We start from the raw sequence: 25,926 nt of genomic DNA, 5'->3' as shown, positions 1-25,926 counted from the left end.
TGGGCGGAGAGGAGGGGAGATGTCCAAACACAAACCCTAAGAGAGGAAATTCATCAGGTTAATCATGTATGATTAACTTCATGTAGAGTTTATTGAAAGAAAATAGGCATTAGCCTGCCAAAGCTTGAGGAAGTTGTATTGCCACAGAAATTTTAAACATTTTTGAAAACTGTGATAGTTTAATTTTTGAAGTTATCTTCTGCCCTATACCTGTGTCAGCCCCATGTGACATCTCTCTACTGTGAGCTTCAGATTAGACCACCAAGGATCACGGATAAGGAAGAAACTCTCACAGTCTATGCAAGACAACAGACAAGTGAGCTATTCACACATAGGAAGGGGAAGGGGGGGGATTAAAAAGGAAGAAAGTGTTTAAAAACCTGCCATGGATTATGGACTTTTATCTCATTCTTTCTGTTTATAAGTAGATGCTGGCTTGTTCCTGTTCCATCACTGTATGAGGGTTGACGTGGTCGGCTATGACACATTGGTGTGAACCTATTATCATTTATCCCTCTTACTGATGAGAACTAAGCACAATAACAAAATATGAACAATCCTAACTGCCTATAGACTCTGAAAAGTAAGCAAAGACAGATTGTCAGGAGGAATCAGAGCTTGGAGAACCAATTGCAAGCATGTAGATTTTCCTGTTAGTTTTTTGTTTTTTCACAGTTTTATCCTGAGCGTGTGTCCCATTAACAGAGCAGCAGGATAGTAGTGATGGCTAGAACTTCTTGAGAAGTTCCACATTCTGGCCAGAGAAACCAGAAAAGAATGACCTTGCATTCCAGAGAGTGCAGGAGAATTCCAGAGCATTGAGAAGCAGAGAAGGGAAACGCTAATTTTGAATATGAATGTGTTCAAGTCTCAATCTCACATTGAGCTAGCTACACATTTACCAGACAGACACAAATCAACACAGCAAAAGCTTTGAGAACTGATGGTTATTTGAAAGTCAGACCTATCAAATTGACCCCTGGATTATGCATGTATAAAACAGATCAAGCCAAAATAGCAAAGCTGTACAGAACTGAGATCTGAACCACTGGCAAAGTCTCAGAATTTTTATTAATGCATTAAACAAACTCAAATGAGCACAGCAAAGATTTTGAGAACTGACCAGAGATTTTACCCACAAAATGCAAGTTAGAAATTGTGGTTCTTAATCTGACTGTGTTGATTTCCTGCTAAAACAAAAACATCAACATTCTCCAGAGGATTCTAACAGGATCTTAACAATGTAGCATTCAAATGTGTGAGATACAATCCAAAATTACTCAACATGCAAAAAGCCAAAAAAATGTGACCAAATCTCAAGGGAAAAGACAATCAACAGATTCCAACTGTGAGTAGATAAAATTATTGACATCATAAGACCAAGATTAAAGATGCTTATAAAACTATGCTCCATGAGGTGAGCAAAAATATATTTGAAAGGAATGACAAAATAAGAATTTTAGCAGAGAAATAGAAATGGTAAAAAAATTGAAAATAATTTAAAAACCAAAAAATACAATGTCTAAAATAAAAAAATACTTGAGGAGATCTTAGTTACACAGAGCTGACAGAGAAAAAAAAAATTAATGAACTTAAGATAGCACAATAGAAATTATCCAAATTGCAAAACAGCATATGAAAAGAGACTTGGGGAGATGTTTGGACAATATCAAAAGATATAACATTTGTGCCATTGTTGACTCAGAAGGAAAAAAGAAGAAGAGTGGGGCAAAAAATCTGATTTAAAAAAATAATGAGGCCGGGCACAGTGGCTCACATTTGTAATCCTAGCACTCTAGGAGGCTGGGGCAGCAGGAGGATCGCTTGAGCCTAGGAGTTTGAGGTTGCAATGAGTTAGGATGACACCACAGCACTCAGAACAACAGAGTGAGATTCCATCTCAAAAAAAAAAAAAAAAAAAAAAAAGACCAAAATTTCACAAATGGAGTAAAACCCATACAATTACTGATCCATGAAGCTCAGTGAATTTCAAAAAAATTCAATTAAAAAAATTACCTGTATACACTATAATCTTACTTCCAAAAATGGAAAATAAACAAAACCATCTTCAAAGCAGCCAGAAAAAAATGGTACTTTGTATGCTTGGCGACTACTATTTGAATGACCACAAATTTCTCATAAAAAGCATGGAGAGGCGGACAGTGGAAGAGCCTTAAGGGAAGAATAAAAAAGAACTTTCAACCCAGATGTCTATATCCAACAAAAATATCCTCCAGGAATTAAGTCAAAATAAAGACATTCTCAGATGAAGGAAAAGTAAGAGAGTTTGACACACGCTGACCCTCTCACACAAGAAATTCTAAAGATCTTTAGGCTGGAGGGGAGCTATCCTAGAGGTAAAAAGGGTTCTCTAGGAATGGAGGGGAAAGAACAGCATCAATAAATATCTGCTTCAGGAAAGAGACTCCTTTTTTCTCGTAAGTCCTTGAAAATGTGTATGAGTTCTGATAACAAAATTACAGCATTGTCTGATGGGGCTTTCAATATATTATAGATGTGACACAAATGACAATTACATCTAGAGGTCAGTGTGATGAGCTATGAGAGAGCGTATGGTTGCAATTTTCTATATATTTAGTAAACTGATAAATTATGAATCCTAAATTTAACTGTGAAAAGTTAGTGTGCATGTTACAATCTTTAGAGCAAGCAAATACAATACAAAAATTTCTTAGAAAACAAAGCCAAACAATAAATTTGAATGAAATACTAAAAATATTCAAATAATATAAAAGCAGGAAGAAAAGGTAAAATAGAGATGTTTTTAAAAACATAAAATGATTAATGAAATAGCAAAACTAAATTTAATCATGTTGGTACTTACAGAATTGTTAATGATAGAAAGAATAAAAGTCAAGAGCTTAATATATGCTGCCTTCAAGGAAAAACACTTTAAATATAATAAGACAGATAGAATGAAAGTAAATGGCTGGGAAAAAAAATGTCCTATGCAAAATATAAGCATAAAATGGCCAAAGTGTGGCCGGGAGCAGTGGCTCACGCCTGTAATCCTAGCACTCTGGGAGGCCGAGGCAAGAGGATGCTCGAGGTCAGGAGTTCGAGACCAGCCTGAGCAAGAGTGAGATCCCATCTCTACTAAAAAAATAGAAATTAGCTGGACAACTAAAAATATATAGAAAAAAATTAGCCGGGCATGGTGGCGAATGCCTGTAGTCCCATCTATTTGGGAGGCTGTGCCAGTAGGATTGCTTGAGCCCAGGAGTTTGAAGTTGCTATGAGATAAGCTGACAACACAGCACTTTAGCCCAGGGAACAGAGCGAGACTCTGTCTCCAAAAAAATAAAAATAAATTAAATAAAGATGGAGTATGTTACTGTCAGTTTCTGTGTTGACTAGATTATGCAGTAGGGAGGGGGGAAGTAACAGTGCCAGAGAGAGGGTTACACTGTTGGGAGTTACATTCCTGAGTAAGTGAAACAGAATGAGACCCATTGCTCAGGCAAGTAGGACTGCTCCTTCACAGTACGAGAAAGGAAGCGGAACACATGAGCTTGATTTCGGGACGGTGGCAGGTGCCGCAGTGGGAGCTTTTGCCAGTTCACTTCTGATTGTTTCTCTTTTCTCAGTGTAATAGAAAATGAGATTATGAGATGAGTGTGAAGAAGAGAGAGAAGATGTGGACTTTTGAGAAGAGAGGAGCTAGTAAATTGTCATCTGGTGAGTGTTAATTAGGCTGGAATTATATAGCATGATTTCTTGGGCAACACTTAAAACTCAATTACCAGTTACAGATTTATGATTAATCCAGTTTTCTATTGCTGCTGTAACAAATTACTGCAATTTTAGTGACTTAATGCAATGCAAATTTATTTCCCAACTCTATAGGTCAGAAGACTAAAATATGACCAAAATCTAGGTGCCATCAGGACTGTGAACCTTTCTGGAGGCTCTCAGGGAGTATGTTTCCTAATTAGTAGAGTTGTTGGAAGAATTCAGTTCTTTCCAGTTGTAGGACTGAAGTCTGTGTTTTCCTGCTGGCTGTAAATAATTCCAGTTTCTACAAGTCCAGCAACTTCCTCCATCTTCAAAGCCAGGAAATGGTCAAATCCATTTTATATCCTTGCATCTCCCTGGCCACAGTTGGAAAGAGTTCTCTGATTTTAGAAACTCATATGATTAGATCAATCCACACTAATCTCCCCATCTCAAGGTCCACAGCTTTAATCCTACCTGCAAAGTACTTTTGCTATGGCACACATTCACAGATTCCTAGAACTAGGACGTGAACATCCTTGAGGGTCCATTATTCTGTCTACTGCATCCTGTCAGGATAATTGTGTGTTGTTCTCAAGCTGCATTCATCTGCACCGGTAGAGCCTCACGGGAGGTAGACATTTGGACTTAAGGATAGGGCAAAGGAGGTGGAGGGTGTATGCAAGGGAGTACTTAAGATGATTTACACTGAGATTATTACTGGGTGGGTGTGTGGCAAGCAGAATGAGTCCTGACAGAAAGTAGATTATATGTTCAAAATTGTTTAGAAGAATGTGTTATTGAAGGGGCTACTTAACAATGTGTAGGTATACAGAAATCTCAAAGTTTGTGGCAGTGGAATAATTTTGCCTGTAACCTGGGAGGATGAAGGGGAGAAACATACCAGCATCTATGTTGCGATAGAGTTGGCACCCTTGAGAGAAGCAGGGGCATTTGCCCCAGGGGTATAACCACCTGAGCATGACATCCCAGGGAGCAAACAGAGATAAATCCCTGACTTCGCTTTGCTCCCTTCTGCTTATGTTCTGTTGGGGTTACCATTGGCTACACTCAACCAGAAGCCAGGGAGTGGCATAACCTGTAGAGATTAGCCTCCCAGGCAGAGAGGGTGGGAAAGGATGGAGAATGGATCATGCTAGACAGGAGGTGGTGTGTGCAAAGGTGAGATGAAGAATATGGGTGGTGTTAGCGGAATGAGGGACATTGAAACTGCCATAGATGTAGAAAATGTAGGTCCTAGTAGGGTTAAGAGATTATTGGAATAAGCTGGAAAGAGAGGCCTTAGTTCTTAAATAATGGGGCCCTTGATGCAGAAATGATGCTGTATTTAACACGGTCATACTTGTGTGACAGCAGCAGAGTGCCATTCTCCCTTAACAGTGGGAAATAATTTTACATTTGAAATAAATTTTACGTTTTGTAAGTGCTAATATAATGTTTCAAAATTAATTCAGATTTTCTACATATTTATATGTAGAAATACAAGTGAATTATTCTTAAATGAGCTTTTAGCTTTTCAAGTACTAAACACATAAAATTTCATCCAAAATACTTTAAAAATTATGATTATAAATTTCGTAAAGCTGCAAGGGCAGCCAATGCATTTTTCAACCTGTAGCTCTTTGCATGCTCTATTTCTGTGCTCAGTTCAAACTCCAGGGTTGCTGTAACAGCTAATCTCTTCCTCCAAGACACAGCAAATCTTATGTTCACTGGCTTCCATTTTCTAGTCCTAATACCTTGGACTTTACATAACTCTACAGACATTTTCTAATAGAGTGATGCTATAATGCCCTTCCCTCTCTTGTCATTAATTACTTTTCTAATCAATTTACAATCCTAGTTTCTTTGCTTGTACTTCCCATTATAATTCTTCCAGATTTTCTTCAGTTTGTCATAAAATTTTCTCCTTTATTCTTTGGAAAATACTCAGAATAGCTTATCCTAAAAAAAATTATTTGCTTGAATAATGTATGTCTTAAAGGATCAAGGTGATATGAAATGCAAATTTATTTCAATTTTTCTCCTGAAGGAAAGACCTAAGACTTTTATTTAACACATATGCCCATCCTTTAAAAATAAATACTTTTGTATGGGTTTATACAAAAATGAATAAAATGAGAAAATAATGTTTGCCATTCAATATGTCAGCCCCATGATTTAGAATCTATTTATGAGGAATGTCCTCCGCTCAAATGTTTTTTCCCACAGTGAATACCTTAACTTGGTTCCACTGCCTATAGGGGAGAGGTGGGCCATTTGTTCTCGTGGATCTTTGATGTGAGAGGCCTTAGACAGACTTGAGATGGATGCAGACACAGGTGGAGACATAATTAGAAATGGGCACATAATATTGAATACTGTTGTGAGTATAAATACCTATTTCACAATTTTGGCCAGATCTGAAAGAGTCAACTTCTTTCAGGACCTTTCCCGAATCCTCAGCTCAATAACCCCACCATCTCCACAACCCCGTCCCTGCACACTTGGTCCAGGGTTCTTTGTCTTAACATGACTCATCTATTTCTTATGGAGCCAGAGTTTCACGAGAAAGTATATGGTGGAAAAAAAATTTTAATCAAGGCAGCATTTAGAATTTATTTTCCACATTGACTCCAGTCAAAGGACAAAGTCTGATTTTCATCATAAAACCAAAAGCTGGAATGTCTTACTCCTTTTTATCATATTTTCATTTGGGAGAACAATAAGGCTAAATGCATCCACAATTTACTGCTCTCTTAAAGAAAGCAGTAATGGGCTTTTGGAAACAACCTTCAGAGAACACTTAAATATTTAGCAACATTAAAGCACTCTGTTTTTTCTACTATAATTTAATGCCCCTAATATAAGGATTATCCACATACAAATGCTTAAACGTTGAGTACCTCTACATTAGTCACTGAATAAAGTTTCAATTAAATAAATGTTTATGGAATCTCTATTATGTGACGGAGTACTCCAGGTGCTAATTAAAAGGTACACAATTCATTTGCAAATATTAAAATACTAAAAAGACAAAAAGTATAACAGCAGGGAAGTATGTCCTTCACCATTATCACCACCAAACTTTCCACTTCTTCTTGTTATCCTAGTTCATTACTCCTCTACTTCTACACCTTGGGTTCTCCAATCTTCATATTTGACAATCTGGACATAACAGTTTTCTGCTCTCTGGTCTGATCACACAACTTTGACCCCATGAGTTGACGCCTGTGTCACAATTAATGTCACTGTTGCTTCTCTGAAGTTTTCCCAAATACATAAATATCAATGCATTTTATTTCCCTTTCCTGGTTTCTAACAGTCATACTACATTTATGATGCTTTTATAATCAAAAATCAAACTTGTTTGAAACAATTAATTGCGACCAGGAGGTCATATCCAGCGAGAATTATGAAGAAGGTTATGGACTTCGTAAGTTCACTACCAGAAAAAAATAAAGGCTATAGGGAAGCACCACAATGAAGTTAAAGATGTCCCTCACCACCGGGGAGGTGTACAGAAGAACCATTTGCATATGCACCAGGAGTCTAGTGGATTTGAGTATCTTATGGGTTATCCACAGACCGGAGAGCAAAAGAAGGTGAAGGATGACACCCCCCCTGCAGTGTCCCTACACCACCCTCTGAATGGCTCTGGACTATGTAATGTGACTATAGAAGCCCCGATGCACCTCCTTTGCCCCGCAGTTAGTGTGCTTGGAAAGGCGGTTTGGCAGCAAGGAAATCATATAGTGCAGAGTAAGATAGACATGTTGAGATCTTGGCCAAGTTCTTTCACTCAAATTCAGCTTTCTGAATTAGTCTGGAATAAAAATACTTGTAAGATTCAGGAATAAGGGAATAAAAAGGCGTATGTGAAGTATCTGTGAAAAGTGGGCACTCAGTGAATGATGGTTTGGTTTCTTTCCCTTTCTCATTTCCTGAGGGAAGTAATGTCAAGCCCACCCCTTGCTCTATTGAATGGACTGAGCTGTCTCTACGCTGGCAGCAAAACTGCAGATGGAGGAAGAGGGAGGAAAATACTGAGACGGGAGCGACAGCTGGAGGCAGCTGCAAAGGCTGCTGGTTAGAGACACAGGCCCCCGCTAAGGTCCTAACAGAGACACAGGGGACAGGGAGTGTGACAACCATAGGGCAACATGTTATGGTTTAGAAACGTGTGCCATTAGCTGAGAATTAGCAATACCAGGGTCACACTGGGGCTGTGGCAAAGACTGTCCTATTGTCAGTGGTGTGACAGCCTCACATTAATAAACACATAAACTGAGCATCAACGCAGAGAGGACAGAGTCGAAACACACAGCAGTAAGAAATAGTGTTTGTGGTGAGCTTTCTCCAAAAGACCAGATGTGATGTTCCAAACCTCTGAGAGTGACAAAAAGTGTTCAATCTTTAACCTATCTAATGAGAACAAAGAGATCTAAGGTTATTAGAAGTCGTTAAAAACCATTTTTGTGACGGCTTTTATTTGGCTTGAAATTTTACTGAGAAAAGACTATAAATTAACTTTTTTGTTTCTGAAGTGGCTTTATCAGTTTTTCCTGATCACCATTCAGTCCTCTTTTATAACAAACCAGTTTTCTGTGATGGAATTAACTGTCCTCTGTCACATGCAAATCAAAGTGCTTCTCGCCCTCTGTAGATGCTGAAGGGGTCCATCTTATACTGGGAAAGGGAAGGGAGCAGGCTGCGGCATAGACATCCGGCGAAACAATGCATCTGGAAATTGCGTTGCTAGAACCAAAGGAAAGGTTTTAACCTGAGGATCGGAGGCTGATGAGCCTGTTCTTACCACAACAGTCATGTGCTTCTAGTCCCTGAACACCTGGTTCCTAGCCATCACCAGGACTCCCAGAATTCAACGCCCTCTCCAGACTTTTCCAATACATTATACTATGCTTGAGTCAGCAAGAAAGAGCTCATGATGCTTCCCTTTAGCAACCCCTCATCTGATGCATCCTCCGGGATGGAAATTGGGGAGAACCCTTACTAGAAGCAGAGACCGGAAAAGAGAGCGTGTGTACATTACCGGAAACACCAATGGCTGGAAAATCACTGCCTCGCGATGCAACCAATTCTATGTCTGGATTTGCCTAATTTTTAAAAATCTCTTCCCAATATTATACTGAATCTTCTTCTCTGTCACATCTTAATCAGCAAGAGATTATAAAAACTGAAGTTAATAGGTCATTTGTGACTTAGGAAAATAGACTTCATTGAACTCCCAGGGCAAGAACTGAATTTGAAAGGGTTGGGTGAGGGAGGGCTGTGGATTTGGGAGGAAGTGAAGCAGCTGATGGAGCAGGGGAGAAATGGAATTCTGATTGGGGGCCGTGGCCAGTCACAGAGAACGTTTTCAAAGGCACGGGAAGCAGGTGTATTTTTAGGTGGACTGGGTGGAGTTGACAGGCATCAGCTGAGGAACAGCAGGAGGAGGAAGAGGATAATGAGGTGCACAGAGAGAAGGAAGCTTTCCTAAGCAGAAGGGACCTGTGCTCAGGGGAAAAGACATGAGGGATAAGATGAATGAAGATGCAAGATAATCAAAGAGATGTGAGAAACCCATGTGAAATGTCTTTCATTTTTGTAAGGTGAGTCATAAGTGTATGGGTCTGTAAGTGATCTTGGAAGCATCTAAAATAACCTGATAACTGTATGCATTTCTTCTTCAACATTCAGCAGAAAGAGTCAGAGAAACTTCTAGTGGTAGGGAAACACCATCTCATGAGATATTATAGACTGTTTCTTAGTAAATTGAGAAAAAAATCCTTGTATATACTATACTTCCATTTATCTCAATTTAATCCTCTAAGACCACAAAAATTCTTATGTATTTTTCAAACATTCACTCCAAATACTTGAGGATAATTATAATGCTTACTTTAGTAAAGAAATTCATCCAAACATATCTTTTAAAATACAGCCTACCATCTGTATTTTAAAACAATCTGTTATCAGAGACATCATCTGTTTTCTCTTCCTCTTTTCCTTTTTCTTTTTTTCCTTTTTCTCTCTCTTTCTCTTCGTCTGTTCCTCCTTCCTTCCTTTTCTCTCTCCCCTGCAATCTCTCTCTCCCTGTATCTATATCTCTTTTTCATTCCTCCTTTCTTCGTTTGTTTCTTAATTTCTCTCGTCTTTGTTTTGTGTTCCTGCCATGCCTGTATCCTTAAGTAGGTGAATGTGTGCGTAGTTCTGTGCCTTTCCTACACAGGGCAATCAGTAACTACCATATCTTCTCTCAGACATGTTCCTTTTGAAACGTGCACTTTTCTATATGCCCATATTTTAGATATCAGGACTTAGTGATATCTATGATTGTGTCTTTCTACTTAGATTTGAATCTCAAGTTCACGTCTCTGATGTTGTGCCATCCAAAGTCATGAACATGATTTCTGACACACTTTACAATACTTTCCCCCAGAAACTGCTAAAACTCCCTTCTATTGATTTTCTTTATCTGTTGACAGAAAAGATTTCCTGCATTCTACCAATATTACAGATATATCAGACCCTTTTTTCTCCCCCTCCTTTTAAGTGTACATTCCTTGTCATGAAATCAATAAAACTCAAGGAAAACAGATATATTTTTAAAATCTTTACAACAGTCATATGGCCTTAGAGAAGAATCCATGTATTCGACACTGGACTATATACCAGAAAGCCAAATCCTATATTGTTCACCTTATATGTAAACTTTGTCAGATCTCAACTTCACATGAAAATAAGTAAAGTCCATTATTTGTCCTTAAAACTTTCCTGGCTTTATCAGGATTTCATAGACATGTTTGATACTTCCTTTTTATCAGTTATTCTCTGACTATAAAATTTATTACCACATTGATTTATTCTATAAATTTTATTGAGGATTTATCTTATTCAAGTCACTATGCTAAGTTGTATATATGAAAAGGCAAATTAGGCATTGTCATTATTTGAATGGACTGCTCAGTATATTACATAGGATATGTAAGTTAATGATTACATTAGAAAATATTAAATCCATCAATAAGAGTGATTATTTTATTATACAGAATAAAAAAATTTTTGATTTTTGCCTAAAGACATAAAGATGTCAAAAACAGCCTCAAGAATATATGTCATTTCATTCGAGATCCTAGGAAGGAATAGTAGTTAGATTTTTTTATAATATTATAGACCTGCCATCTGGGTAGAATGCGTATCTTTGGATTGGACATATCATGTTGACATACAACCATTTTCTATATCTTCAATAATGATTCTTCAGCCATCACAATATAGACTATTTCATTATGCTATAGTTATAAGCAAAATGTCCTTTCCCTAATTATTTGCCTTAAATCTGATAGATGAGGGCTGTCCAGAAACTATCCAGCCATTGTTAATATAACGAGAGCATATTACGTGGCTGGGCCCTTATATTATGGTATAAATGAAGAATATTCATAAATGGCCAGATGCTTCCTCAAATGTTTTTCAATTAATCTATTTTCCTTGCCTTACTTAAATTACTTGTTTTATAATATATCTGTTATTTCTCTGTTCTGATAGAAACCTGTTCCAACTGATACTTAAAATTCAGAAAACATGAGCAAGATAACCTCTGACAACCTTTCTGGCTTTCTTTTAGTTGTTTGAATTGTTGAGAGGATTGAAGAGGGAAGACACTGATGAATCACTGGGGTTTGTGTAACTTGGTGAGAAATTGCCTCTCCGAGTCATGACGGACTCAGGGCCGCCATGGCATTGTCTATAAAATCTCCTATGATGCATTAAGCCAGGTAACCTGTCATTCAGCGGTAGTGTATTTTGGGATATCCTCAAAGGAAAACAAAATTCTACCATCATCTTTCCTATACTCAAGTATAAATTTCCAATAGCTTCTCTCTTCTTTAAAGTCAATGTTCCTTTTATTTTAAAAACATGTTATAAATACTCTCTATAAGTTGCTTTTGCATATTTACATTCAATTCCTATTTTTATTTATTTATATAAATACAAGTGTTCAGGGCCCATACTGAATATGTTAAAATTTTTCCCCCGTATGAACAAGAAACTATCTATGATATTTATCTGAGTCTACTATTAGAAGGTCAAATGCAGACTTTGGTGAAGTGAATGTTCTTTTTCCTTTATCCTCTAAATGTTTTTAAAATAGATTGTAATAATTGAAATTATAGGTAATGCAATTTATATTTGTAATGTGCTTTAAGGTTCTATTGCTTTCATTCAACTGTCACTTGATTATTATACTAGCCATATAGAGCATTTTATTTGTATTTTATTTAATTTTACCAAAGGAACTTAAGATCAAAAAAGATAAATGACTTTCCAAACTGTCCCAGTTCACAGAGTTTATAGGTTGCAGAAATAAGACTCTAAATGAGAGACTGTGACTTCAAATCCTAGAATATTTTACAATTTCAGGCTGGTTCTGCCTCACATAGCATAGCTCCATAATGAATGATGATATTAAAAACCATATTTATTGTACCAATGTTGGTGAATTTTGTATATTTAATATTAAAGGACCTGAGAATAAAATACCTGGGAATCAACTACAATAACAATGTTGACAACAATTAGTAAGTTATAAACTTTGTGTATGAGAGAGAGAGAGAGAGAGAGAGAGATATAGTTTGGTAATTAGATTAAAATAACTAAGCTACTGTTGTAGTAGTTTACCTGTTCTCTGAAGTGAAAAATAATGAGGATAGCTGTGGTATATGTATATGACACCTTTTGTCTGTGATTTAAAATATAATGTTCCAAAAACTTCGGAGAGGAAAAACTACTATTTGTTTTATATTAATATCTACATCATGGGCAAATTGTAGGGATGTCTTATCACCTAATATCAATTGACATCTGAATTTATTGATATTCATCTTCGTTAGCTGGGAAAACTGAGGCTCATGGAAGTTATATTTTGTCATGTTCTGTTCATGCTATTTCCACAAGAAAGACGTTTTCAGAGATGAATTGTGAGTGACAGAGATTAATTATATTTTTGGAAAACAAAGAAGCTGAACATCATAGGTAAAAGTTAGCACCAAAGATTTTTTAAAGAAGCGATTAGAGACACAACACAAATCTTAAAAAGCTTATCATGGACAAGACAGATCTGCAAATACAGTGTCTATCTACCGAGTCCTAATGGGAAGTCAGCCCTCAAAGGCTGTGGGATCCGAGATAGTAGCCTCCTTCATCTATCATTCTCTGTCCGTGTTTTCTGTTCGAAGGGCTCTTGTGCATCCTGCTGCCTCATTGAAAAAGAACTTTTCCTTACTTTAGTTCCAGTATATCTGCTATACTTTAAAATATCAATCCACTATAGAAAAATCTCTAGATTAAAATAAAAGCTCGCAGAGAGTTGAAAACAAACAACAGGCTCTATAAAATTAGACATCTCTTGCTTAAAAAAAAAAAAAAGAAATCTCTGCATCTCCATTTGACTAAATAATTTTTTCTTGAATTACATGTCTCGTATGTCAATCAGGATTATATATGAATGAGTATGCCAATTAATTGACACAGATCTTTTAAATTCCAAATTGAGTTTTACAATTAAACATTACTGTCTAAAACCTTGAACCTAGTTGTTTGTTTTAATGGGAACTAGAAACAAAATTTACAAATATTTTCTTCTATGATTAGAAAAGAATTAATTACTGTATTCAAATTTTAATAATAAATCATATCATAAATTTAAATGAACTATCAAATATATTTTAAAAAATAAAAAATATATTGGAAATAAACAGTCTATCCCAGATTATATTTTAAATCTTGTTTAGATGGAGAGGGAAGAAATTGGTAAAACTTAAATTCTGTCGTAGTCAGAGAAAAGCAAAAACAGTGTTTCAGTTTCTCTCCTTTAATTATTAAAACAAAAATGCTTTTGAAATATTTTAAATAAATTGTAATATTAAAAAGAGATTATATCTCTTCCAAAATACTGATGAGGATAAAAAGGAGGAAAAACTAATCCACCAAACAGCATATTAAAAAAAAAAAAAAATCAGATCTGGGCACAGTGGTTCACACTTGTAATCCCAGCACTTGGGAGGCCAAGGCAGGAATTATCCCTTGAGGCCATGAGTTTGAATCAGGCTGATCAAGAGTGAGACCCTCATCTCTACAAAAAGTAGAAAAATTAGCTGGACTTGGTGGCACGTGCCTGTAGCCCTAGCTTCTTGCAAGGCTGAGGCAGGAGGATCACTTGAACCCAGGAGTTTGAGGTTGCAGTGAGCTATGATGATGTCCCAGCAATAGAGTGAGACCTTGTCTTAAGAAAAAACAAACAAACAAAAAAAGCAAAGAAAATATCATAAAAGAAGAAAACACAGAACGAAAAATACTGATGTAGAAAATAGGAGTCTTAATAACTACATCAGTCACAAAAGGAAAGGATTTTAGGATTAGATTAACAAGAAAAATCCAAAAATGTACCAAAAATGTACTTTTAAAATGCAACAAAAAATGTAACCCACATGCATACAAGAAAAACAGAATAGATTAATTTAGACATCTTTAGTAGTACAAGACAGACGTCTTAATGAAAATATCAAGCAAAAGAGAACTCAAGGCAAAATGTGTTAACACTAAGTAATTTTGTTAACAAGTGTATACTAAAAGTAAGGGCAAAATAGAAAAAAAACTTATGTGTTAAATATTGCATCAAAATGTACATTGCAAAATAAAAGTTAATAAAATAGAAAAAATATACAGGGCATTTATTGAGTGCATACTATGTGATAGGCTTGAAAATAGGATTGTTCTATCATATAGCACTCATAGACAACTCTGTGAGTTATACTCCTTGCATCAAATAAAAATATGTGAGGCTCAGCAAAGTTACATCAATCTCTAACTCCAATGTCATGTTCTCTTCCCTGTAAAAAATCTTATAGGGATAAATTTGTGTGGCAACAGCACAAAGAAAAGTGTCAGAAACAATAGTTGAGGTTAACACATTCAACTTTTTTTGGTCAAAGTAAACAAAACATTTACAAAGATATGGAGAATTAAATAATATAATTAAGATCATTTTACATGTGCACATTTTGAGAGAATTTATTTTCTAAACCCTTGGGAAGATTTTGAAAAATTAGTCATATTCTCCTAAGAGAAAATAACAGTGTTCAGTTTTATAGGATTATGATTATATAGTATTCATTTTCTGATAATAATGCAATAAAATTTGAAGTTAACATAAAATTGTATGTAGGCCTTACATTTGTTTACTAAATAGCTATTGAACCAAAAAATAAATCAAAATCTTCATATCTGATGGTGTAGCAATTACTCTAATCATAATGAAAACATCACATAGTACCACAGTGAATATACTCAAAATTGACCTTAGAGGAAAGTGCATAGCTTTCAATGGTTTCACCATTTAAAAACAAACAAAAGTATGTTATTTAAGCATCTAATTTAAAAGGCAAGAAAGGAAAAATAATAAATTTAGCAAAGAGAAATAGGAAAAAGTACTTCCTTTTAAAATGATGAACTTAACTAATATGTCATCTCCATCCTTTTACTTCTAAAATGAGGGTAAAGAAAAATACTTTTAAAATATATATCCACAATAGTGAAGAGAGCTGGAGGGGAGCCCTCAAGAGATGCTATTTGAGCACCTCTAGACTAAAGAATGTGGGTGGAAAGGAGCTGAGGGGTGACAGAGTGCAGAGACAGTTGCAGTAAAAAATAAACAAAGTGATTGCATTAAGAGGAAAGTCAGCCTGCTGGGCACCACTCCTCAGAGGCTGCAGAGTTAGTGGGTAGAGCAGAATCTACAGTGGAAAAAGGAAACAGAACAGAAAATAATCAAAAGACAACATGGGGCAGTCATCTTCTCACCCGCCTACTAATCTATTTCACTGAACTCTCTGGAAATCTGGCATTTTACCCAGAGCAAAAATTCAGAGGGATCATCCCTAAAGAAACTGAATTAATTGACAGGGAAGAACAAAGACAACCAATGTGAGTGCCTGGGACTGAATAAAGTCTCGTCCTGTCATTAGCGACGTTGCCAACATAAAGGATGGCTCTCCATGCTCTCACCTTAAAGGTAAGGGCTGCTCACACATGTAGGTCTGCCATCTTGCCTTCTTATTCCTTAAATTAAAAAAAAAAAAAAGTGCCCATCAGGTGTCACTAATTAGCTGAAAACTATCTGAAGCATGAACTAGGAAGATCAAGATTAAACAAAAAGACAAAAGTAGAATCAGTTGAAACAGAGAATTTGAAGAGCAGAAGAAAACTTTAAAAATAGAATAAACATCCCCAAGAGTCAGAAAAGTTTGCATCTAAAAGACTAGACTGCTATAAAAAGGAAAAATCAGAACAACAAAACCTCTGGTTAATGAGAAGTATCATGCCCAAATAAAAGTAAAATTATTCAATAATGAAATGGATTAAAGACAAAGTCTAGGACACATTAAATAATAAAGCAAAAAGCAATAGATTTTTAAAAAGCAGACAAAATTGAATTAGTAATTCTAATATTTGAAAATTAGGAATTAAAAATAATTAAAATAACAGAATAAAATACTTAGAGTTGTATAGAAAGATTCTGGTCTTTAAATTTAATGTACTCATAAAGTGCCTGATGAGAAAAATGAAAATAAAATAAAAAACAGAAGATTTTGGCTCTCTCTTTTGCTACTTATTGCCCCAAGCACTTATTAATAATTTCTGAGCCAAGTAGCTAATAAGAGTTTTTAAGAGCTGGGTGCAAGTGGAGAAATTGTACCCTATTGTAGTCTATAAAAATCAACTAGTTGTCATGCTCTTTTCTGAGGTCTGAAAAGCAGCAAAAGGGTAAGACTGGGAAGCCACCGATTCAGGAAAGATCTTGGTCCACAGAGATCCTCAGACTTCCAAAGGGAAAGGCGGTGTAGTCCTCATGTGAATGCAGCAGGCCTCCCTGACTGCAAAAGGACTAACAAACAGCCAAATCTGTGGGCTGAGACTTCCCTGTCCTTGACACTGGAAGACCACAGAGAGACCAAAAGCAAGTCAACTTTTTTCACATTTGTTTTTAGGGTACCGAAAGCCTGCCTGCTTCTACATATCCAGCCCCCAAGGTAGAGAACACTGTATTTTCCTTCACAGCAAGATCTCACCATCTAGACAGAAGCCATTCATAACAAGTGGAAGTGTCCAGAAATCAACGGGATCAGGCAAACGAAACAGAACAAAGCCCATGAAACACAGCTGATGGCAGGGACAGATGGATATGAATAAAATAATACAAAGAGCACATGAGAACACTGAAAGGACAAAAGGCTTCCAAGAAATATAAACATGATTTCCCAATTCAATATTTAAAAGATGAGTTAAAGAGAACGAAATTGCTGTTAATAACACGAGTGCTAGGAATGTCTCAGAGAAGAGACCCAAAGAAATGAGGAGATGGAAAAGAATTAGGGAAAACAAAAAAAGAACCAGATTCTAGGTTCAGGATATAATAAAAATTCCAGAAAGAGAAACAGGATAATATCTGAGTAGCAAGAAATGGAACCAGTAATACAATTCATAGAAAATATTTGAGGCATATTAATAATAAAACAAAACCATTAACACATTCTAGGCCCTCTTAGTTAGAAAGCACACAGGCCTCTGTTGGTATGTTTCTGAAATTTAAGGGTGAAGAGAAAATTTTACAATATGCAAGGCAGAAAGAAAAAAACTTACAAAGAAAAGGTCAAGTTGACACTGCATTTCCTATCTGCACACTCTAAATGGAGGACTACGGAGTAAGACATACGGACCATAGAGACACAGGACTGAAAGCCAAGAGTCTGTACGATAATCAGCCAGTTATCATTCACTTGCTGGGGACGAAGAAACATGTTTAAAGAGACGTGAGAATTCACAGGTATATGGCCCACATACCTATTCAGGAAAATGCTTAAGAACAGACTCTATCCAAAAATAGGGGCAGAGGACCACAAGAAACACTTAAATACCCAGTGATGGGGAGAAGATAAAAATGGTAGAAAAGAATATTGAACACTTTGAGAGAGATATACATGTATAAAAGTGTCTGTTTATGCATGTGTGTATGTATGTAAATGTGTCTTGGAATGTGTCATATAGTGTTAATTAAGGAACAAATTATGAAAAATAATAAATATTAATCTCAAAAAATTATAATTGGAGGAGAGAAAGAGGTAAGGGAAAGAAAAATATTCTAAATCTCTAATGGGAGTAGCAAAAAGGATAAGAAAAGGTGGAAATAAAACTGTTTTATTTCCTTGGAGCTTAAGGAAAAATGGCATATTTTGGTGGGGGAAATGTTAGAGAAATTTAATAAAGAAATTTAAATAACAAAGAAAGGCAGAAAACAGAGAGGAAGGAACAGAAACTGGAGCTATATCACTCAACGTGCCTTGTTTGATAGGTTTGACTTTGGAAACTTGTAAATATTTCACATGATGAAAATCTCAAAGAAAAAAAAGCAATCCTTAAATATGGAATCTGTTAACATTAATTTGAATTGGAAATATCCTTAAAAGCTGAGAATTTTTTTTCTTTAAAAATATATTTCTAAAATAAAATCATTTCCTTGCTTTGTAACTGAAAAGCTTAGAACACCCCTAGCAACCAGATTGTGGGAACTGAATTTCATTTCCCATTAAAACAAACAAAGATTTCAAGAGAAAAAATGAATTCCAGAGCTAGAGATGGAAATGCCCAAGATGAGCATGTGATACTGTGTGATTGATCAAAAGGCTGGTAAGGTTCACGGGGACCTGTTACAAACACAAAAATGTCAATCGAAGCAGCTCCTCTGGTCCAAGATTGGATTATTCACACAACAAAAAGAATAATGACTGTGATGCACTGAAATACAACAAATATGCAAAACTATAATTTTGAAGATGACATTTCCAAGGAAGTAGGGGTTCATTCTGAGTTTGCTAGAATCCACTCAATACTTCTGAAAAATGGCTGATAAGGAATTAAGGGTATACCCTGCCTTGCTTATATAGTATCAGTTTCAGGGCAATCCTCTAGTTTGCAAGGGAAAGTTTTGTTTGTTCGTTTTATTTTGAGTAAGAGAATAACAGTTCAGAAATTCAATAACAAAATCAAATTAGAAAATCACAACTTTGCAATTCCTAAGGAAATAATGGATCTAAGCAATGATCATCAGTGGCTGGAAAAACTATTAGGTGGAATATTGGTGGAAAATTGTATAATTTTATATTTTATATGATTTATATTTTATAAATATTTTATAATGTATGAGTCAGGCTGGGAACACTTTAGTCTTCTAACTGGATAGCCTGACATTTTGTTCCTTTTGACGTGATTCAGTGGAATATACACCTCTCTTAAGAATTATTCTTGCAAAAAACAAAAAGAAATATGTAAATTTGTAAGTCATATTAATAGCTAACAGGAAATGTGGGGCTCGGGGGGAATATATTTAAATGATGGCATGAGGATATAATCAGTCAAAGCCAGAATAGAGAAAATTTTCACGAAAAATAACTTAGTGTGTTTTTTTTTTTTTTTGGAGACAGAGTCTGGCTCTATTGCCTGGGCTAGAGTGCCGTGGCGTCAGCCTAGCTCACAGCAACCTCAAACTCCTGGGCTCAAGCGATCCTCCTGCCTCAGCCTCCTGAGTAGCTGGGATTACAGGCATGTGCCACCATGCATGGCTAATTTTTTCTATATGTTTTTAGTTATCCAGCTAATTTCTTTCTATTTTTAGTAGAGACAGGGTCTTGCTCTTGCTCAGACTGCTCTGGAACTCCTGACCTTGAGCGATCCTCCCGCTTCGGCCTCCCAGAGTGCTAAGATTACAGGCGTGAGCCACCGTGCCTGGCCATAACTTAGTGTTTTCAAGACGTAACCAAACAGCACAAAAAAGAAGGAGACCCATACACACTAATTGTTATATCAGAAATTAAAAAATAAAAAGTAAATATAGAATATTTAAATCATGTTACAGTGTTACAAAAACCTTAATAAACATAGTAGTGTAGGCACAATCATTACATAATCATTAAAAGCCACACTATTACCTGAGCCTTATGTAAGCACTAAAATTGCTGGGGAGACAAAACTAATCCTTGACTTCACAGATCTTACAATTGACTCGTGAAAACAGATTATATAAATGAGGGGGAAAGTCAGCGGCCATGGTAATTACGGGAGACCCAAAACCGATTTTGAAATTGTGGCTCTGCCACTGAACATCTCTGAGCCTCGGTTTCCTCATCTAGTAAATGGCAAGTATCCTTCATTTAACATATATAGTTCCAAAGAGGACTGGATAAGGTAATGTTTTTAAATCACTTGCAAACATAAAGTATCTATATTTTAAAAAATTTAGTCATGCAGTAGTACTAAATGTGAGCAATAGACATGCCCCATTCATTTAAAAGAGGGAATTAACAGAGTTAATTAGGAGTTAACACAAATTTTCTGGGAAGGTCAGAGCTGGAGCCCACTCCAGAATGAGAGCATAAGGAACCTCGCCCTGTTATTCTAAGTATTTGCTCCAGCATCTGGTACTTTGCATGGTGGGTAGTCAAAAAGGAATGGAAAAAAAAGCTTGCTACATAATTGAATGAATAAGAATAATGTGCTGTTAAGGCAAGTTAGGATTTCCATTTCCATTGGGTTACATGGGCCCCACATGGAGACTCTTGGGTGAGGCAAAAAAATTGCCCTTGGGATGCTAATTTGATTGGGATGAAGGACGTACTACCTTGTTCTTCAAGATTTTATATATTTTCTCCCCCCCCCCAAAAAAATCAAGTTCAGTTTCCTTACTCTCTCAATATTATGTTTCAAGTAGTGCTAAGAAATTTTAAATGAGAATCTGGAAAAATACTGCTTGTGTAATAAGCAGAAATAAGCATTATCTTTTGAACTTTTATCAAATATAAACTCTTTATAAATGAAGTCCCTATAAAATTTTCAGTCATATTTTTTCTCAATTAAAATGATCCTTAGCTACTAAGTACTAAATGGTCTAACCTATAGTAAAATCCATATATTGTCTCCATCCAAAATTCAGTACTCCCTTTTTCCTTGAATCTTAAAAAATATTTTTAAAAAATTAAAATGCCTTTACAATGGGGAAAAACCTTTTAAATACCATGTGTTCCTGCATTAAGGGGAGAAAGTTCTTCATTCTTTTGTTTTTCCAGGTGGAACATTTCAATACATCATTTGCATCCACTGATAACAGCTGTGGTTTCCATTGCCCCAGAAGAGCCACGAGCCACTTTCAGTCCTAGTTAACTAAAAGCCATGCACGAATCAACCACGAGTGGTCGGTCTTCTCTGCTTCTTCGGCAGAGGACGCCGGCGACCAGCTGCCTCCCCTGATTGCCTGTCTCTTCGGCAGCAGGAGGATTAGACACATGCGCACGATTGGTCTCTTTGTGTACACCAGGAAGGGTTTGGCGTCGATTTACAGTTCCGAACGGGGCAAAGACCTGTGCTAGGAAGGGCAGCCTGTGCTAGGAATAAAAACGCACTGTAAACACGGCACTGAAATACACAATAGTCTCGCTCCCGTGGGCCTCCTGCGTGGGAAGTCTCCCCGCCGCCCCTTCCCCGGCGTCCGGGTTGGGAGTGCAGATTTAGAGCCCCGAATGGGGAGCCTTGTCCTTAGGAATTCCGCACCCGGGGGAGCGTTGCGGGCAGGGGAGCGGGTGGAGAGCGGTGCCGGGGCGCGGGGAGGCGGGCGCAGCGCCCCGCCCGCGCCGGAGTGATGGAGCGCGTCTTCCGAGCATCTTCGAGCCCAGCCACCCCGCGGGCCGGGGGGAGGGAGCCGGGCAGGCGAATCAGCCCGCCCCCCCGTCCCTCCCCCTCCCCCCGCGCCGGGGAGCCGCGATGGTGCGCTCCGGCCAGCTGTGCGCCGCCGAGTGAGGCGCCAGCCCGTGGGTGCTGCCGGGGGCGGCGGCGTGGAGGGGGCGCCCGCAGCTGGCGGTGGCGCGGGCCGCGGCGCTCGGCTCGCGGCGAGGGGCGAAGGTGAGGACCGGAGCGCGGAGGGCTGGCGCTGCTCGCGGCGCCCGGCCCCGTTCCCCGTCCGCGGCGGCCCTGCCACCGACCCCGGGTCCCTGCCGGCAGGAGCTCGGGGAGGACCGGGCGGCGGCGCTGCTGCTGGCGGCGGCTGGCTGGATGCGAGACCTGCCCGGACCCGGCGGCGGACGGCGGTTCTCGACTCCGGAAAGCGAATCGCGGAGCGGACGAGCCCGGGCGCGCTGGCCATGGCCTCCAACTTTAACGACATAGTCAAGCAGGGCTACGTGAAGATCCGCAGCAGGAAGCTGGGGGTGAGTTGCTCGCTCGGCTTTCTCCTTCCCCTGCGCTCGTCTGGCCCAGCTGGCGGCTGGATGGGGGGCGGGGGGAGGTGGCAGGGAGAGGTGACCCGTGCGGGGACAGGGCAAAGAGGAGCCCGGCCCTCCTGCAGACAGCCCGCTTGTTGCTCAGCCGGCCTGGGGGCCCGCACCTGCCTGGGGGGGCTCTGCAGACAGGGCTGAGGGCTCCGGCAGCGCCACGGTCCCCATCCTTAAGTGCGAGGGGCTGGTTGCGACCATACCGAGAAGTCCGTAGACGAAAAGGATTGTTAGTTCCAAAGAAAAATGTGTCTCGGTGGAGATTTATATACGGTGCAGTCCACAATGGTCTGTTCTCAAAAGTGAGCGCCTTTCGGGCAAACCTGCTCTGTGTGCAGGAGCATGTGCGTCTGTCTCTGTGTGTATGTTTGGAATCACCATTTTCTGGTCCCAGCTTCCCAGGCTCATTTCGAAATTCTTTTCCTGTGCTGCCGGCTACTGCAAACGACTTTAACGCACCCTTAACGGTTGCCCGCTGGCAGGCGCCTTGCCCTGCGTGTGCTCCCCCCATGTGTACCTGCGCCCGTGTGCGGGAGGCAGGTGTGTGCTCACGCACTCGCCCGCTGACACCAGAGAATCCGCCACAGCAAAGTTTATGGAGACCTTTTCCCACTTTCTTTGGAGAGACGCTCTGCCTGAGTTGGGAAAGAAACAGTGTAGACCCCAGGGGTTCAAAACTTCGCTGGTGAACAGTTGAGGTGGAAAGAGGGACGCGCTGAGTAGGGGACTTGGGTGTGGACAGGAGGGGGCGGGAGAGGACGGACCCGCACCTGGGCAGAGAGCTGTCCAGGCTTAGGACGCGGGGGGGGGGGGGGGGGAGGGCGAACCGCAGGTGGACACCCCCGCCCCTCAGGAGCGCGCGATGGGGATGTCAGGCGACAACCGAGACCAGGCCGGTCCAGAGCAGGGAAGGGAGGGAGGGAGAGGGAGGGAGGGAGAGAGACTGTGCTCCAATTCTCCGGTTGTCTCTCTACCTCACTGTCCTCAAAGTTCCAGTTCTACGAAGCTCTGGAATACTGAGGCGAGGAGGCCTTGAGCTAGAACATTCCCTGTGTTCCCTGCTGAATGGATGAATACTTCAACTTGAAGAAGGGAAGAGAAGGAAGGGAGAAATCCGCTAATTTTCACATTAAAAAAAAAAAACCAGAAAACAAAAGGAATGTAGCGCTGGACAAAGGTACAGTAGAGTCCAGAAAAGAGGGACGATCGCCACGCACCCAGAAGGCGCTTGGTCGGGAATCGCAGGTGTGGATCGGAGGAGGGAAGGCAGACTTGCCTCTTTGTGCTGCCTCTGCTGGGTTTCGCAGCACAGGTGCAGACTGTATCCCAGGGACGTAAGGGCCATTCTCAAACTTCAGCAGATCTGTGGAAGGCTGGGAGGCTGCAAGAGGAAGCGCGTACAAAACTGGGTGACAACAACGCCCCCTTCCCCCAGCCCAGAGCTGCTGTGCACCCACCAGGGCCGGAGAGAGGCTCTGGGTGCAGACCCTCAGCCAGGATTCCAGGCCTTTTCTTGGGTAGAAGAAAGCGCCTCATTCTTTTCCAGGGAGATAAGGACGTACCCACGGGAAGAGCTGCGGTTGTCCAGGAGGCCAGTTGTTTCTAGCAGCCGGGACGCAGAGCTCAGATCTGTCACCCGCACAGATGTCAGCCAAGGAAGGTGGAGAGCAAGAGCTGGAGGGGAGAGTCATCTTCCTAACTTTGACCTTTGAAGCCCTTTGCTCTCCCACCAGATGCTTGCTCATCCTTCTCCCCCTTGCGTCTTCCTGAAATCGCAATTATGTCTGACACCTCAGACTGTATAAACTAATGGATGAATTAAGTCCCCAGGCGAGATGTGTCTGCTTTCACAGAGTCACCGTGCACATGAAAATGAAACTGAGGACTACAGCCCTGAGAATCCCCTTCCTGCTGGTGCGCTTGGCCTTGGAGTCTATGGGATTCCTTTCCCATCCAAGCTTTCCAGGATTTCACACCATAAAAACCAAATATGTAACCTAATTATAACATGGGATCCAAGGAAAGTGCATTGAATGCTTCTTGGGTAACTATGGTATTAACAGCCTTTGAAATGTCATTTTAGAACACATTACCTCGTAACGATGTGTGCTAATGTATATTTCTACCTCCAAAGCATCTTTTTCTATACTCACTGTTTAGATTGCCTTTGTAAAGTGCAGCCTTCATACAAAACAATAAAAGTGTGTTTATATATAAATTAGTTGCTTTTGTTTTCCATTTCTGCCTGAGAAATATAAACTTCAAAGTTGCTGTTGAAACACTTTTATTTTAGTATTAAATCAAAATATTAAATTTGCCTTGAGTATTTGGAAAACATTTATTTTTTAAAAATTTAGAGACTTTCCTACTCAGAACATTCTAATATTCAGAAGAATGAATTCAAACGACAAAACTTCATGCAGATGGTTCCTGGAAGCTTAATAAGTTGAGTCCCGTAAAATAGTGATACTAAACAAATATTGTGTGCCTTAAAAAAAGTCATAGTCCAAACATTAAAAATGGGAATTATCCAAACATTAATATTTCCTGTGTATATTTCATAATACATATTCCTAATTTTATGGACTAAAAACTATGAACTTTTCCAAATAAAATATTATTTTTAACTCTACAGAGACAAGCTGATTCTTGTATAATTTATGTCCAAAACTAAATTTCAAAGTATAAATAATGCTTACTGAATATGTATAGATTTTCATTTATTATGGACAAACCTCATACTTTCAAAAATCAAATTCTGTGATATTCCATTGGAAAAACATCCTGGGTATGAGGCTAATTGCATTAGAGATAATTGTGACATGAAACATATTTTATGATGAAATATTCTTATGTGCTCTTTAGTCCTCACAAATTAATGTTTGGTGTAATTCTGAGTAAGGACAGTAAGGCATTTCTTGCCCTCTAGGCAGTGGGCCAACCCTTACAGAGGTGCTTCCAGGGTTCAGTGGTGGAAAGGTCCCTCGCCCTGTGTCTCATTAGAGAATCTAGTCAACCTGTTGAATACTGTCCCTTAGCCCACTGCTAGGGCAAAGCAGTAAGTGTTAAAGAAATTTTGAGTGTTGGCTTTAAAATTTGGCTTGATTCATTAATCAGCTTTTTATTCCATTTAGGAAAATAATTTTGAGAAATAAATAGAATCATTTTTTCTGAATTTTACTATCGCTTTTTAAAATGTTTGTTAACTCATTAAATTTTTATAGGTATTAAGTTGTTAAAAGTATAATGACATGACTTATAAAGAGTCATTTCTTTAAATTCTGTAGTAGATTTTTGTCCTAATGTACCAGTTTCTATGAATATGTTGTTTTCTTTTTGCAAGATTTAGAATTGTCTAGTTTTTCTATCCATTTTATCTGTTGCATGATTGGTACTATAACTCACAGGGTACCATTGTAGTTAGTTTTTGTTTTTTTTTAAGAAAATGGTACCTAAAAACACTAATAAAAATAAAAGCAAGCATATTGGTCAACATTGTTTATCTTTTAGGCTTGTTTATCTGTTTTCTTCTGACCTCTGATTGGTTAAATTTAGTAAGCAAGGAATATATTGCAAAATATCCAATCTGTTCATGGTGTGTGGCCAAACTAAGAACTCAGTCATTGAAAGCATTTATAACCTAATACTTTGCTTATTGACATTATAAGTTTATCAAAAATAAATGCAGCATTACGGAGTGATATCATCATCATCATCATGATCATCTTCACAATCATCATCAACATCATTGTACAAATTCCAGACTGCTAAATTTGACTAATCTAGACTCAGGCCTCCCATCATTGTTATC

General features: G+C 38.7%; 1 protein-coding gene across 1 annotated transcript in view; it reads left to right on the top strand.

Annotated features, from left to right (window-relative positions):
• The first annotated feature begins 21,986 nt into the window (after positions 1-21,986).
• The window catches only part of DOK6 (docking protein 6), a 313,999-nt gene continuing 310,059 nt past the window's right edge, over positions 21,987-25,926 (top strand). Inside the window, exon 1 of the mRNA XM_069467878.1 lies at positions 21,987-22,052. Coding sequence (XP_069323979.1) covers positions 21,987-22,052 — 66 coding nt within the window. The remainder of the gene's footprint in view (positions 22,053-25,926) is intronic.

Source organism: Eulemur rufifrons, chromosome 5 (genome assembly GCF_041146395.1).
Source record: "Eulemur rufifrons isolate Redbay chromosome 5, OSU_ERuf_1, whole genome shotgun sequence".
Lineage (NCBI taxonomy): Eukaryota > Metazoa > Chordata > Mammalia > Primates > Lemuridae > Eulemur > Eulemur rufifrons.
Note: the sequence above shows the minus strand (reverse complement) of the source record. Positions and strands in the feature narration are given on the sequence as shown.